At 37.3% G+C, this 14,262-nt stretch overlaps 1 protein-coding gene across 1 annotated transcript in view; it reads left to right on the top strand.

Moving 5' to 3' along the window:
* Nucleotides 1–14,262, top strand: part of LOC137648625 (colorectal mutant cancer protein) — a 369,887-nt gene that overhangs the window by 295,208 nt on the left and 60,417 nt on the right. Inside the window, exons 10-11 of the mRNA XM_068381565.1 lie at nt 456–590; nt 794–984. Of these exons, the coding sequence (XP_068237666.1) occupies nt 456–590; nt 794–984 (326 nt within the window). The remainder of the gene's footprint in view (nt 1–455; nt 591–793; nt 985–14,262) is intronic.

The following is a 14,262-nucleotide window of genomic DNA, read 5'->3' as shown; positions in this document are numbered from 1 at the left end:
TTTGGCGACCACTTAGGTAGCAGCAGTAGGGCTTTCAGCATATGAAGCTTCATTGTGGTGGTGGCACCCTAGCAGTACCAACCAAACTCGGCTGAATCCCTCATCAGTCCAGGAGGAACGAAGAGGAGAAAAAAAAAAAACCTTTTTCCTTTTACTATGTCGATTATCCCTCTAAATTGGGAGATGTGTCATGGTAGATAGATAGATAGCTTTGTTCTCTATACTTTTCACGTTTTATTCATTTTTACACACTTTTAAGCATTGCAAATATATACTGTTTACGTCATGTGAAAGCTTGATCATTCCTCGACATAATGCAATAAACCAGAAATATTTGTCATAGTTTGACCGTGTCCATTTGTCCCCACACAAATATCCATTTTGTCATGGCTTGGATCAACCATAATGTATTGTTATTTTAAAAAGGCCCTCGTATCTTTTCCTACTTATCCTAGGTATACTTGTTGGAGCGTGAGAAGGCTGGGTTGGAATTACGTGTTGGAACATATGAAGCGCAGGCAGCAGCATATTGTGCTACAATTGATCATCTTCGATCTGAGCTTTCCATTGCTCGTCCAAATGGTGAACAGGTGACTACTTTTTGCTTCTTTTATAAAGAAAAGGGAAGTCTAAAGAATTTTATACGATTTTTGCATATAATCACTACTTAAAAAGATTTTGCATAAAAATTGCTAAAATTGCTATTAATAAAATATTCAAAATTCTTTCATTTATTAGGGATTCCAAGCAGTTCAGTAATCATTATATTGTATTATTATTTTATTTTCTATAGGAAACCGAAGGTGAAGGTGACAGTGGTGTAGATTCCTCCTCTCCAGAAATTATGGAGGCTCTACGCCGAGAGAGACAACTCAAAGCTCGCGTGCAAGATCTTGTGACAACCCTTGAAAAAGTTACTAAAAATTCAGAAGCTAGGCATATGCAGTCCCAGGAATTCATCAATGACCTTAAAAAGGCAAATGGGTAAGTAGCTGCATTTTTATTATGTAACTTTTTATCATTATTTGAGATTCATACAGTTCAAAAGTAAACTGTACGTATAATTCATGAGAACATATTATATGTATTGTGTGATAGGGAATATATATTTTTTTGTTTATATGATTTTAATTTCGTAAATCTTTAAGGGAAAGAATTATCAAGAATCATAATTATTGGTTGTAAATGACATTACTTTTCAAAACATTATTGCAAGTATATTCTGTTTATATCATGAAAATCCTTTATCATTCCTTGATATAAGCCGGAAGCTCTTAGCGTTGCAAAGCTTATTTTTTCTTTAGATATTATTCTTAATTTTATAGAGGTCCAAATCTGTGTTGTTTCCTGGGACTTTCTTGTTAGAATAAGAAATCCAGATTAACAGGATATTTCGAGAAAATTTCCTCTTCCATACCTTAGGACCAGTGTATCAATGTACAAGCTCTGACTCAGTGAGTAAAGGGAGACCCAGAAGTTCTAAACTCGTTAGAAACCCATCTCAGTATATCCAATGCATCCATAGGCTAGCAGATGACACATTACCCTCTGAGAAACACTCTTAATAGGAAGATAGCAATGCTTGGGTCGGCAACATCACTTAAGCATTTGTATACCACCGACATTTGCATATTTTTCCCTTTTGATATTTAACAAATATGAATGATCACACCTTGTCTATAACTGCTAAATTACATTACTATCTGCTGATTCTGCCTACGCTTCAGAATAAAAAATTATGATCTGCTTTGTTTTTAGTGCTGAGGATGATTTAGTTCATCCTCGTCTGTGTCTGCGCTTGAGTAGCAAATATGCTGTCATGTTTGAGAGCCATCCGCTAGGTCCAGTTTCCTTTGGTGATGTTGTTATTGGGGTATTAAAGCCAACACTTGTTGTTGGCACGGGCCTTTCCCTTGGTTGGCCCGTAGACCTTTGGTGATTTCCCACTTAGGAATATCTGAGGTTTTATTAAGTTTATATTTCATTTTACTACGTTTTATGGTATAAGTATTAGTTTTAATTTGATATACTTTTGATAATTTGATATACTTTTGTAAATTTGATATACTCTTTTGCCCTAATTCAATATGTTGGATCCTTCACTTGCCGTATTCATTTATTAACAGTTGCCCTTCATTCTTTACATAATTATCTTTTAAAAGCTGAAATACTATTGAATTCTTTCATAATATGGGACCATTTAGATGTGCAGCTGGGAGAAATGGAGGAAACTAGCCTAGAATGGTTTTTCATTCAAGTGTTTATAATAGTTCTACTTCACGCTTTTCATCTGTTTTCAAAATGATTATTTTTTATTTCACATACAGGTATATACAAACTGATGTAAATTATTAAATGAGACTTAATGTTATATATTCTATTGAATAAGCTACATCTATAAAGCCAATATTCAATATTTTTATATTTTGTATTGTACTGTAAAGACCCATGTATAGTTGTGTTGAATAAACCGTATTTTACTAGAGATGGCCTCTCCCCAGCTGCTGGTTAAAGTTGACCTTGTACTGTGGCACGGGACATGTTTCTCCTCTGGGAGCTTGGGTTTGGAGATTGACTTTGGGAACCCAATGTTACATTTCTTTTTGTACATGGGAGATTTTCTTAGCTTTCTTAATTTATTTCATATGTACAATATTAATTAATAATTCAAATGTTGAAGCTACTTTCAAAGTTGGCTATTTTTCATATGGATATTTTTTTTTATTATTATCAAAAAGTAACTTTACAGATTGCATGCTATAAAATTCCATATCTTATCATGTTTGAATGACAAAAATCGATGAATATTCAAGAAAGTAGGAAGCTTTCTATGAACATTTCGTTTTAAGAAATCGGGCTTCTTTTTGTAGAGATTGGTTGATTATATTTTAGTATACGCAAGTATGAGGTTTTAACGGTACTTTACCTCACCATTGAGATCATAAGGACATATTCATCATATTTCAGGATTTACTAGGTAGTGGTTAGCTGCAAGTACCAAATGCCCACACATGAGTAAGACATTGCAGGCATGATATATTCTCCTCTACTTACTTTTCTGGCAAATGTTGCATGTATGGATAACACTTCTGATACTTTATACATCTTTCCGCATATCCATGACATCAAAATAGAAAATATATAAACAAGCAGACTTTTGTAAAGAAATAGATTCATTTTTTTTCTAGAAATCTGTTAAATATATTCTTTATGCAGTAGTATGGGTTCTAGTGGTAATTTACTTCAAAACTGGGGATCATAGGAACACATTCATCATATTTAAGGGTTATTTCTTATGTAGTGGTGAGCTCCTTCACTCAGATATAGAAATATATTTATTTGGTTTGTACCAAATGCCCACACCTGAGAAAGACAGTGCTAGCATAATGTAATCTCGTCTGTGTATTTTCTTGGTAAATTTTATGCTTTGGGCATATTTAGGTAGCAAATGACAGTATATCCATCTTTCAGCATAACCATAACTGGAGAATTATAAGTACATACAGTATATAGCCGGCAGATAAGGAAATATAATGAATAACTTAGAGAAACGTGAAGCAAACCTTTATTTTTTAACACAGGAGAATTTACATTCTCTTTCACAGTAAATGAAAGAAAACTATACTCTTGACATTTATGGTGTACTTACATAGATGTATAACCTCCAAATTTTTGAAGTAAAGGAAATAAATAGGTACCCTGGTCAGAATAGGTTGTGTAAGGGACAAGGTGGGCTAGCGTAAATGTAAGATAAACCTAACATGGGATTTTAATTAAAAAAAAAAAAAAAACTGTTTGAAACTCAAAATATCCATGTATTCCTAGCCAAAAATGTAATAATTTGAATTTCCAAAATTCCAAGCAGAGGTCATGAGTAGCCCACATGCTCGACTCAGCCCAATTAAAATATTGTTGTTTTGGAGTAACTTCACACTCCCACTACATTTTTGTCTCTCGAATTGTTTATTTAATTAAAAAAAAGGTTTTGAAAGAGGATTCTATCCTCAGAAAGTTGTACATTTGAAATAATCTTAGATTTATTGATTTTTATTTATATTATTTCATCAAAGTATTGAAGGCACTTTCAAAGGTGACTATTTTTTCATGTGAAAGTTTTTTGTTTCTTTTTCCAAAAGTGAATATACAGTTTGAAGGTTAAGAAATATCCCATCGTTTCATGTTAGAATGAAAAAAAAGAAAAAAATAGATCATTATTAAAAAGTGCTATCAATTTTTCTTTGACAATTTCATAGAGAGATTGGTTGAATATACTTCATTATACATAACTATTGGTTTTGAACTGTAATTTTCCTAACCACTGAGGATCATAAAAACAATCCTCATGTTTCACGGTTATATACTAAGCAGTGGTGTGTCCATTCCCTCTAATCCAGAAATATATATGCTATATGTACCAAATGGGCGCACATGAGTAAAACAGTGCTAGCATAATATATTCTCCCTGCTTATTTTACGGGTAAATTTTATACTTTGGGCATAGGCCTATATAGTTATCATTTCTGAAACATTTGCATACTTTAGAATAATCATAACATGAGAATTGTAAGTAGGCTATATACACAAGCAGACAAAGAAATACGATAAATGTAAGTTAGGGAAACGTGTAACAAACATCTATTTAGGATACCACCAAGAAAAGAAGAAAATAACATTCTTTTCCTGAGAAACGTAGAGAAAATAGTGTTGTTGCATTTTAGGAGATACTGACATAAATATCTTTCCCACAAATTCTTCAAGAAAAAGTAAATAAATGGTTACCCTGGTAAAGTGCGAGCATAAAGATTCAAATCGGGTTACTTTTATCGGTCTGTGAGCAATTTTTTTTTTATATAGAGACTATCACAAAATCCGTTACATGGAGCCCAAATGCCACACAATTAGTGTTCACACTGTTCATGTGATTTTTACAATTAGATAATTTTCATACCATTTTAAAGAAAAGACAAAAGAAATCATATCTACAAAGGTTCTTTATCGAAATTGAACGTAAAAAGAGTAAAAAAAAAGGATGACCAAGTGTCCATAAATCGTAAATTAAGAAATTCAGTTACTAATAGTGAATGTTGTTCAAGAGAGAGAGAGAGAGAGAGAGAGAGAGAGAGAGAGAGAGAGAGAGAGAGAGAGAGAGAACTGTTATTTTTATAGAAATACTTTTAAATGGAAATTCCCCTTCCAAGTGGTAACCTCCTCCTCCGCCGCCGCTCTCATCTCCGTTATGCAAGCGACAACTCTCCTCAAAGGTCATGTGAGAAATAATTTGTCAATTTTTCTGTATCATTGTGAATTATTAATTTGTATTCATTTCTTATGTTAGACTTTATAATTTCTTAGTTCATCAATCCATCATATTCTCTTCGCCCCCTGCTTCATTTACAATCTCAACGGACCCATTCTGTTATTCTTAATGTCCATCTATTATCTGTCTTTCTCATTATTTGTTCTACCCATGACCTTTTCTTTTTCTTATGCATTGTTAGAATAGCATCTTTTTTAGTTTGCTCTTGTATCCATGTTGTTCTTTTTCTGTTACTTGGTGTTAATCCCATCATTGTTCTTTCCATAGCTCTTAGAGTTATAACTAGCACATGGTCTAAGGCTTCAGTAAGGGCTCCAAGTTTCTTATGCATAAGTTATTACTGGTAGGACCATCTGATTAAAAACTTTTCTTTTTAGAAAAAGTGGCATTTTACATTCATAATCCTATACTTATCCTTCTTTTAATTTTGGTCTCATGTCCTTGGGAAACGCTTACTGTCTGCCCTAAGTACGTACATTCATTAACAAGCTAGAGGTTTGTCTGTAACCTTTATTTGTTGTCCCACCATTTTCATTGAACATTATCTTTGTTTCACGCATTTTCATTTTCAGTCCTGCATTCCTGCTTTATCTATTAAAATCTATCATTTTGTTTTCCAAAAGCTCTCCATCCCATACTTATCCTTCTTTCAGTTTTGGTCTCATATTCTAGGGAAACACTGCCTGTCCTTTGTATTTATATTCATTGACAATCTCTAGAGTTTCGTCCATTCACTTAACAAGATAACGCATGGATTTATTCATTGGCCTTTATTCCGTGGTGAAGACTTGTGATGAACAATAGGGCTCTCTAACTGGAAATAATTTTTTTTCCTCAATTTGACTCTAAATTTCTCTCATCGTATTTCTATTTCCTATAATTGCTTCATCCTCGTTCATATTTATCAACTGTCTCCAATCTTGCTGTCAAAACTTTCTTACCCTTTTCACTGTCTAGATTTTTTTGGAGGGTAGGCCTATACCATATCCAGGATTGTAGTTTTTTTTTTTTTTTTTTTTTTTTCTAAACCAATTGTGGGAACTGTGGCGGTCTTGCCAACTACCCGATAATGTTTGGGCCATAGGAGTATCAGTAATCCTATACTGGTGCGCAAAACTGTTTTCGTGCTCAGATTTGGCCCTGGGATTACAGAGGTGGGCCGGTTTCATAGAGGTTCTGTCTGATTTGCATGCCATTATGACTAAAGTGGGGATGATGGTATTCTTGAAAGGCTCTTGGTCCCATCAAATAAGTTTTGCATACACTTGAGCCACTCTTATAGTGGTACCACCCCTTCAAGGTGGAGTAAGTAACGGACATTTGGGAGTCAGATCTCGCAGGTGTCATTGGTTTAGAAATTAATTCCATTAAAGCCTAATTGGTTGTTCTTTAGAATTTTTCGCTTTTTTCATTATTATTATTACCTTTTCCCTCTCCCTAAAAAATTAATGAGTACACTTAATATTGTCTATACCCATGGATCAAATGGGAACTCAAGACACCGATGATGACCTGTGCTTGTCTAAATATGGACAATTCTGTTCATGACTTCGGATTCCTCTAACCATTCTTCTTTGTCCAGTGTAATTACAGACAATTAATTTGTACTGGCAGAAGATTTGGCTTGTATGAAAGACAACAGTAACACTTTACTCTCTTGTTCTGGCACATTCCCAGATTCAACCAAAAATGGAAAATATTCCTATTGGTTTTAACTATGACACAATTCATGAAGCTTTTTATAGATTCATGGGTCTTAATAGTATTAAAGGCTTATGGGAAGGTTGGGGATTATTTTCAAGTTTTGAGATTACTTTAGAAGCAAACAGATATTTAGGGAGCATAAGAATTTAAGATTTTATGATTTCTGGAGCTCTATGTGATAAAGCACTCAGAATCCTTGATGCACACAAACCTGAGGAATGGACTGAAAATGTAACAGAAAATAGACTTCCAGGAGTAAGAACCCTCAACCCTCCAACATGGACTATTTCATATGGGAAGATTGATCATTATATTTACTACAAGATGAGTATGGTATATTTACAAAAAGGTAGTCTAATTAAAAGTAAGGATGTTAGTAAATACAGTAAGAAATATGTTTTGATCATGACCTTTGCAGATGAGGTGCCATTGGGGAAGTGGGCTATTTCTAGCGAGCCTGTAAGCCTGTCACAATATGCCATATACATGTGTCCCTCGAGCTGAAACAGGTCCATGACAGTCTGTTGGAACGGATACTCTGGGGCAGGGGTCATTTTCATGACTTCGGCAGGAAGTGATGGTGCGTGGGCGTCGTACGATGTACATCGTGAACGATGATACTGGAGGTCACCCTTGATGCCCGGCCAATAGACTGAATATCTCGCTCTCCTCAACATTGTATCTAGACCTTGATGTCCAGCATGGAGGTTGGCAGTTATCTGATAGCGGAGCCCTTCGGGAATTACAAGGCGGATGCAGTTGTCGTTGAAGCAGTATGTGACCAGGTTACCAGATATAGAGAGACGTTCTCTGATGCCGTAGAAGGGTCTCAAACAAGCTATTTCTTGAGATTTCTTCGGGTTCCAGTCCCCTGCAGTCACTCGAGTGACTAGTAGCTGATATGCTGGGTCATCCAGGGCTGCCTCTTCAACGGTTTTCTCGTCTATAGTGCACTGTAGGTTTTCTGTGATTGCTGACACCATAGCAATCGCTAATTCTTCGTTGAAGCTCGCATCCTGTCTATCTGGCGCCGTCCTTAGGCTAGGAAAACGAGAGAGGAAGTCAGCAGCATGATTTCTCTTGCCTGGTAGGTATTTAACGTTGAAATTATACAATAAGGTTTTCTCCTTGGTAATATCGCCGAGACTTCTATTGCCTAGTAACTTGACTAAAGGGGTGGTGGTCCGTGACAATGGTTAAGTTCGGGCAGCCCAATAAGAATAACCATGCCTTTTTTAAGCACCAGGCCACTGAAAGGGCTTCCCCCTCCACAGCTGCATACCCAGACTCGGCGGGCGTGAGGAACTGACTGCCACAAAGAGCTATTCTCTAACCATCTTTAGAACAGAAGGGGGTTTCGACGGAGGAACAACTGCAATATTGTTGGAGGATGACGAAGCCCACCCCCTCCTTACTCCAGTCAGTGACTGCAACAGTCGGCCGCAGCTTATTTTAGTAGGTGAGGCCGTCCTTGGCCAACTTGCAGACGATGTCTTGCACTTGACAAAACTTTTCCTGAAGGTGCTCATCCCAATAGACCTGTTTGTCAAAGGACTTCTTCAGCAGGTCTCTAAAGTGGGTCATGATGGGCGCTGTTTTCAGGAAGATTGACAAAACCATACCATGACCTGATGTCAGATATTGTGGGCTTTAGGGGCACAGAAAAACTATTGATAGCAGATAAATAATCTTCTGAAGGCTTGTAAGAGTCCCAACCGACGTTGAATCCAACGAACTCGACTTCTTTCTTGCAGAACTTGAATTTTTCTGGTTTCAAAGTGAAGCCTTTGTAGGCACAGACTGCGAGGAAGTCATACACATGCCAAAAGGTGCTTTCTACGCTCGAATCATACAGAAGTGTGTCGTCCACACACTTAAACTTCCTGGGTACTTCTTCAATGGCATCATCGAAACGGCGTATATATGCGTCGGAGGCAGAGCAATGTCCCATTGGTGTCCTATGGTATTGGTACCTGCCCGAAGGTGTGATGACTGTGGTTAGGGGTATGCTTTCCTTGTCCAGTTTTACCTGGTGAAATCCCCAATAGGCATCGGCCACAGTCTTGTTTGAGCAAAGGGGAATGCTGGATACCATATCAAAGGGCGTAGGGGTATGGTGCATCTCCCTTCTACAACTTGCATTGAGATTTTGGTAATCGACCGAACGTCTTGGTTGCCCCGTTTTCTTGGCCACGACCACCATACGTGAACACCATTCTGTTGGTTCTCCAGGGGGAGCTCTTTGTAAGACCCCTCTCTTGACATCCTCCTCCAACTGGGCTCTCACCTCCTTTTCCCAGTGCTTAGGTACTGACGCAGGTGTGTGGCAGGCGTAAGGAACTGCGTCAGGTAATAAGTGGATACGGTGGGGTTCCCCATCCATTACCAGGATAGGTTCTCTCTCGGTGTTGAAAGTCGTACTTGAAAAATGGGCTAATAACCAGTTTTCTAATCTGGTAATATTCTCCTCACTAGGGGGAAAAGGGATGGCCGACGGTCTCACAGGTTGATCAGTTGCTTCAGCTAATGTAAGGGTTGCACCTACTGCTGAGGGGGCAAAGTCCGTGAAGGGGGCGTGGTTAGGAAACATTTCTGGCACAAGACCAAGTTTCTTGCAAGCATCCAGGGATAAATAAAAATCAATGAAGGACTTTACAAAGTATACTTCCTAGGATGTATGCCTCCCCTTGTATTCTATGGTGCAAGAGGTCGACCGTAAACACTTCAGATGCAGGTTGGCGAAGTCTTGCTATCCTCCCTTTAACCTCAGCTTAGCTGGTTTTATGATCAACGTCGCAAGAATAGCGGGTCCCGCAATACAAATCTGGGCACAGGACCACTCTCCCAAGTTGGTGAAGCATACATCGACACGAATAGTTGGTTGCGGGGACGGCGCATTCCACAACCTTGCCTCTGCCGCCACGACAAGTGCAATCACTGCACCTGCTGTGTCCGACTCCACTGTCAGACCACTATCGTTATTCCTGGCACTCCGTCCTCTGCAACACTTCTTCAGGTGACCGGTTTTACCGCACCCGTAACATGTCATTTTTCTTGCGGGACATGAGGAATACCCAGGGGTATGAAGAGTACCACAATTACCACAAGGACGCGATTGTACTTTTACAGAGGTACTCCTGTCACAATTAGCAAGGGCGGCTGCCACCTCCACCTCGTGTTCCACCTCGAACCCACCGACAGCAGCTGCTCTAGGGGAGCTGCTAAGCCATGCCCTATCACAAAGGGCGTCATCATGGGCGGCCTCGAATGCACTGCACATGACTCTGAGGGAATCGATATCACGGATATTATTGCATGATTGAAACACTTGCTTTTTGAGCACTTTATCGCTTAGGCCTACCACGAGCTTGCGCAAAAGCATATATTCAGATAAATCATGATTGCAATTAGGACATGTGAATGCACAATCAGTAGCCTTTTGCGTACATTTGATAAAATAATCATTGAAGGACTCACTAGGCTCTTGGGCCAAATAAAAAAACTTGAGCCACTGCACCGCTTGGTTAGAAGCTTTCACTACCATTTGCTTAACAGCATTGAATGCCCCTTCAGTAGACAGGGCACTCCACTGGGTGTCAGCATACCTAGAATCGAGGGCATGTTGCAATATCGGAACTCAATGCAGCCTTATATGATGAACTGCCTGGTTAGGCTTCAACTTACAAAGTTGCAACCAACACTCCATTGACTGTGTTCAAGACTTGAAGGCTGCAGGGGACACCTCAGCCTCGCACTTTTCCGGAGCTGCAGACAAAGGGATGCTTGGTTGGGGGATATTGGTACCCTCGAGTGACAACGCTGTTATCTCGGCCTGAAGATTCTGGATGGCTTGTTGCTGGGTTTGTAACACGTGGTGAGCCTGCAGAATTGAAGCCGGCGATATCCTGACGCCGGTTCCAGAGGTTCCTGTCCTTGCAATCCTGCCCCTAGGGGATGCAAACGAGGGTCGTCTCGACGGTGGTGCCATGATGTGCCATGGTTATTACTGTAGGTCCTCTTTTTATTTTCATTCACTGTGACATGTTAGATCTTAAGCTAGGCAGGATCAGGAACTGACAGTCAGCGTGGTTTCGTATCTTCATTGCAACTGGTACACAGCGGAAGGAAATATAGATAGCCCGTGATGTGGACAATGACATCACTTATGTGGGCGGCGCTTAGGCGCTGCAAGCAGCCTCATCTTACACCTTACACCAGGTGATTGATGTCTTTCTTGACCTCAAAGGGGTATATGACACCACCTTGAAGGGTAGTATTTTAAAATTGTTGATCTCGTTGTGTATAGGAGGACATAAGTTTTATTTTATTGAAGAATTTTGATAAAATTGTTCTATTAGAGTAAGAGTAGGGTCAGAATATCTTCACCCTACTTGCAAGAAGGTGTCCTCCAAGGTAGCGTGAGTATGACCTTACTCACTGTTGCTATCAACAGTCTCATGAGTCACCTACCTCCTGACATACAAGGCTCACTATTTGTTGATGAATTTGCAATTTATTGTAGTGGGTCATCTGCACTACAAGCATGCCAAAAGCTTCAGATTGGTATTAATGCTGCTTTTGCATGGGCTATTCATAAGGAATGATATTTTCTTCTCAGAAAACAAGAACTATTTGTTTTACTCATACTTGAATGACTGTATTTTTCCATGTAAAGATAATGTCATGTTTCTTGGGTCAATTTTTGACAAGAAAATTACCTTTGGATTTTGGCATGCCTCCTCTTTCCATCTGCAGAGGAGTTGAGTTTGAAGTATTTATTTAGGTCCCTCACTATGAAAAAGTACCATTCAGATCAAGCTCCTAACTGATCTAGAGTGCCCAAGTCTTTGGAAGAACAACTGAAAAATTGTGCCAGAGAATAGGTTTGTTAACAGTACAAATAATAGAGGTAGAATATCCCAAGTCTTCCCTATATATATATATATATATATATATATATATATATATATATATATATATATATATATATATATATATATATGTATATAATGTGTTTGTATAAATTTATTATATCTAAATATATTATTACATGTCACTAACAGACATGATATTGATAGATGTACATATCAAACACAATTATCGAATTAAGAATTGGGTATGTATTTCCAATTGCTATTTTGTTTTCTTTCTTTTTTTTTTTGGTAAATACATATCAAGTCCTGTTCCAACAAAGACCTCTATTATGGAGAAATAAGCTCATTCCAAATCCACTGTACTTATTCTTGTTGAATTTGGGAATCTTTACTTAACTTGAAATCAACCCATCTCCACCATAATAGTCATATAATGAGTTTTTAGCTATTAACTATTTCTGATGAATATTGGTCACTGATGTAAATGTCAACCTTGAATGGAATATACTATCGAATTCAACATAGGGATTATATATCGATTGGAAATTATTTTATGGTAAATGCTTGTTTTCTCGGCAAAGCCTCGAACCTCTCTCTTAGTAGAAGCAATCCCAGCAGTATATCATCATCATCATCTACGCCTATTGACACAAAGGGCCACATGACACATAGGACCAACAATATATATATATATATATATATATATATATATATATATATATATATGTATATATATATATACAAATGAATAAAGAAACATATATATATATATATATATATATATATATATATATATATATATATATATATATATATATATATATATATATATATATATATACATACAGTGGAACCTCTACACACGAACGTATCTACATCCGAATTTTCCAACATCCGAAGTAAAATTCGAGCAATTTTTCGACTCTACTCCCGAATTTTATTTCGACACACGAAGTAAGCAATTTTCGTCGTACCAGTTGTATCCGAATTTTTCGACACGCGAAGTACAATTCGAACACGTTCCTACTCTACACCCAAATTTTTTTTCGACACCCGAAGTAAACAATACCCATGCACGTGGATGGTACTTATAGCGCCTGATGTATTTCTTATTTCCGCCGATAGAAGGCAGCATTTCTACCTCGGAGGGACCCTCAATTAGCGTGGCTTGGGACATTCCTCTGTTCTCGTCGGCTTCGTGTGGTTGTGCCCTGTGCGTTCTGCTATTAACTGTGTTTTAATCGTGATTTTTTACGTTCATCCTTTTACGGTATTTTACGTAAATCATGGGTCCTAAAAGGCTTAGTTTCGCAAGTGGTAGTGGTAGTGGTGAGAAAAGGAATAAGGAAATGCTTTCTTTAGAAGTAAAGCAAGGAATTATTGAAAAGCATGAGTGAGTGTGAGTGAACTTGCAATAGGTTCGGCGCAAATAAAAGAGGTGTTAGGAAAATATCAAGATGTGGTCGACTTCATCGACAAATACCATCCAAAGAAATTGCAGTTTTGTCGTGTAGTTGCGCAGTTTGATGATGTTTCCCTAACTTATTTTCGAAACATTCTGAAAAGTTGTACCAAGCAACTTTCTATCGGTAGCTTCTTTAAAAAAACTACAAAGCGAACTCGTGATGAAGAGGATGGAAGTGGTTCAAAGAAAACGGCAAAGAGTGAAGAGAAAAAAATTCAATCAATTTTATGTGGAGAGAGTGAAAGTGATTAAAATTAATCATCAAAAAGAAAAAAAGAAAATGTAAAAAAAAAATATAAAATATGAAAATAAAAAAAATAAATAAGCTAAGTTAGGTTAAAGTTCACTTAGTGTAAGTTAGAATAAGTTACGGTAGTGTACGTTTATCGTAGTCAACCTCTCTACCTCCTCGCCGCCCGTCCATCTCTTCTCTGCGTAGCAAGACCAACAACACCTGCGCTGGACTTTCTAAGGTAAAGTGACGCTAAAAACCCGTTTCTTATTTATTATTTCTTGATCATTATTCTTTTTCACATGTCTATTATCTAATTTAGAGTGCATATTGTCATGTGTAATTATGTGTAGTAATTTATTAAGGAGTTATCATAGGTTTTTGGTCTCAACCACGGATTAATCCTATTTCAATGTATTCTTATGGGAAAATTCGTTTTTACATCCGAGCAATTTCTACATCCGAAGTCGGTTGTGGAACGGATTAAATTCGTATGTAGAGGTACCACTGATATATATATATATATATATATATATATATGTATATATATATATATATATATATATATATATATATATAAATATATATATATATATATATATATATATATATATATATATATATATATATATATAATGTCCCGTGTCCATGGATAGTGAGACATCGGAAC

Source organism: Palaemon carinicauda, chromosome 10, assembly GCF_036898095.1.
Source record: "Palaemon carinicauda isolate YSFRI2023 chromosome 10, ASM3689809v2, whole genome shotgun sequence".
Taxonomy (NCBI): Eukaryota; Metazoa; Arthropoda; class Malacostraca; order Decapoda; family Palaemonidae; genus Palaemon; species Palaemon carinicauda.
Note: the sequence above shows the minus strand (reverse complement) of the source record. Positions and strands in the feature narration are given on the sequence as shown.